The sequence below is a fragment of the Arachis ipaensis genome, chromosome B08 (genome assembly GCF_000816755.2).
Source record: "Arachis ipaensis cultivar K30076 chromosome B08, Araip1.1, whole genome shotgun sequence".
NCBI lineage: Eukaryota > Viridiplantae > Streptophyta > Magnoliopsida > Fabales > Fabaceae > Arachis > Arachis ipaensis.
The window spans coordinates 13,596,321-13,599,314 of record NC_029792.2 but is presented as its reverse complement, the minus strand read 5'-3'; the positions used below and the strand labels follow the sequence as shown (position 1 = coordinate 13,599,314).

Genomic DNA, 2,994 nt, shown 5'->3' with positions numbered 1-2,994 from the left:
TCGGCATATATATGTGTTCAATCACTTAGAAACGTGAAAATTAAAATTTTCTCATGAAACTAAAGGTGACTCATTACCGTTTCTGACATCAAGACATGATGGAAATCCTTGTAACTCCATAATCTACTCCATGATCCAGGTTCTTGAGGATATTTCTCCCGAACAATTTTCTTTCCCAACTCTTGCAGCATTTCGTGCATATGAATTTCTTGGTTTCTAATGGTTATGAGTGATTTCTCCGCAATAACTGAAATTCCAATATGAGGATATAATCCAAGAGAATCTAGTATTCGCTTTACATAATCCTCCCTCTCCCCTCTGAAAAAACAAGCAATGTGCAGAAATATTTCTTTCTCCTCAAATTTTAACCCCTCATAACTTATCCGAAGCACATTTGCAATTTCGTCTTCTAGATTATTCCTTAATCTATCCAAAGCATCTTTCCATTGGGTAGCATTGCGGGAACACAAGAAAGAACCCAGCACTCTAATTGTCAGTGGATGTCTTTGAGCGTATTTAAGTACTTCAGGAATCAGCTCCTCACAATTGTTACTTGGACCCTCTCTCTTGAAGGCTTTTCTACTAAACAGCTCATGAGCTTCTTTATCACTCAACAGGGGAACATTGTGAACTTCATCGGCTCCATACGCTTTTAAAATATGCTCATCCCTGGTGGTTATTATCATTCTACTCCCTTCACAAAGTAATTTAGGATTGATAGCCAACTCTTCTAATTGCTTTAGGTGATCAACATTGTCCAACACAACAAGGATCTTTATACTGTGTAGCCTATTTATTATAATCCCAGATATCTCAGAAGGACTGTAAGTATCTAATCTTTTTACCTCCAAAGCTTCGTGAAGAATTTGTTTTTGTATGGCCATAGCACCACCATCCTTGTAAAGTTTGCTCACATTCTCAACAAAACAAGAAGCATCAAATTGATAAGAGATTCTATCATATAAGGCTGTAGCATGAGTTGTCTTTCCTACACCGCCCATCCCCCATAATCCTAAAACTCGAAAGCCATCATCTTCTGATCTTAACTTGAGAAGCTTTTCCAATTCTTCCACACGAGGTTGCATCCCAATCAAGTCATCAGCAAACCCAGAGAATTTATGATTCAATGTTTTCACTATTTTCTGAACAATATTTTCAACCTCTTTGAACTCTGGCCTGAAAGAGAAACAAGAATATAATACTGATGAGAAGTAAGAACGAACGGAACTAATTTAAATTTAGTGGAACTTTTATTGGCAAATTAGATTTCTAGCCTATCCAAACTTGATCGATTAATAAGTACGTGCACAACCATGGAAAAGAAAAATTAATAAGAATGGATTGTGTGGTAGTATACGTACTTATTTCTAACATCCCAACCAACAGAATTTGCCAAAGTCGTCATAGCACTCTTCCAGCGACGGACCTTAGCTAGCTGTTGTCTCCGTGAATGGGAAATAAAAGCATCGTGGTACACACCGTTCTGTTTGCGCACATGAGAAGGATCCACATCATAGAAAACGGGCAAGATAGCTTGATTGAACTCTCTCTGGCAGTCAACAATAGCAGCCATTTCGTCTAAACACCAAGTGGAGGTGGGGTACTCCTTTGAGAAGACAACAATGGAAACCCGTGAATCCCTAATTGCCTGCATGAGCTGAGATGAAATGGGTTGACCTTGCTCCAGCGTCTTGTCATCCTTGAAGGTGAAGATGCCTTTTCGGATGAGGTGATTGTAGAGATGATCAACGAAGGTATTGCGGGTGTCGGCACCTCTGAAACTGATGAACACATCGTATTTGCAAATTCGCCGAGGTGGTTTGGTGCTGATTCTTTCCATCGGATGTGAGGTTCACTGGGCAATGAAGCAAGCAGTGATGGAGAAATGATAGCGCTTTAGATTAGAGCAAGAGATGTAAAAAACAATGCAAATGAATGAAAATAGCGACAGGTTACTTTTGAGCAAGTCAATTGGGTTGACTTTGTGAATGTCGCCTAAACATTGAAATGTAAACAACACAAGAATTGGGGAAAGGCCCTTGGCCAGCTCTTGCCTTCTTGGATTGAAAATTGGAACGCATGCACCATGCATTAAGCGTTCTTAATGACCACTCCTTGAACAAATCGAATATGCAAATCAATACAAAACAATACAGTGTACGAACAAGAATTTTATAGGAAAACAAAATACTTTTTTTTATTGGTAGATGTGAATTATAAGAGGGTGTTTATGCGTCGAGTAAAATTGAATTTGTCTTGATTCAAATTCGATCCTAAATATACATTGAGTTTATTTTTTAAACTCTAATCCGTCTCGAGACCGATGAAACTTAAATATTTTCGGGTCACAACTATATTAGGACCAAACCGGATGAAAACCAGGTCTTCAAAGTTTTAACAATAATTAACCAACTTGAGTTGGTCGAGTGGTCAGCTCACTCTTCCGCTTAAAGCAGACCCTTAAATGGAGCTTAGATCCGTGACGGATTAGTTTTTGACCTGTTGGGTTAGGGGATACCGTGGGCAACCAAAAAAAAAGTTTTAACAATAATTTATAAAAAAAACTTATTTATAAAGAAATTTATTTATGATCCACTTATTTATAAAGAAGAAATTTGTTATCAAAAGGTTGATATCCATATTTGAACTTGAATTTGTCCATAAATTCTAATTTGATGCTTCTTTGATCTATTTTCTAATTCAACTAATGTGATTAAAAATAAAACAATAAGCTTATAATTAATATAACATAATATTGAAATTAATTCAAAACATATATATCTTTTTTAGTTTCTTTAGGGTGCACATGAATCGGGAGAAGCCGGGTTCGCCTTGACCAGGACCCGACCTGAAATAATGATTGGGTCTATTTTTGAGATTCTTATCCAACCCTAAACCCGGTGAAATCACATCAAATTAATCTCTAAAATATTCGGGTCGGGCCGAATCTTTGGACCGGATCGGATCATGAACACCTTTAATTATAAGATTTGA

General features: G+C 37.2%; 1 protein-coding gene across 3 annotated transcripts in view; it reads right to left on the bottom strand.

Annotated features, from left to right (window-relative positions):
- The window catches only part of LOC107610558 (TMV resistance protein N-like), a 7,554-nt gene extending 5,380 nt beyond the window's left edge, over positions 1 to 2,174 (bottom strand). For 2 of the 3 annotated variants that reach the window (XM_016312596.2, XM_021108932.1), the window contains exons 1-2: positions 1,362 to 2,173; positions 78 to 1,176 (exon numbers count right to left, since the gene is read on the bottom strand). In XM_016312596.2, the coding sequence (XP_016168082.1) occupies positions 78 to 1,176; positions 1,362 to 1,840 (1,578 nt within the window). In that variant the 5' untranslated portion in view covers positions 1,841 to 2,173. Of the gene's footprint in view, positions 1 to 77; positions 1,177 to 1,361 lie in introns of all 3 variants that reach the window. The other variant, XM_021108933.1, reaches the window with a different exon arrangement.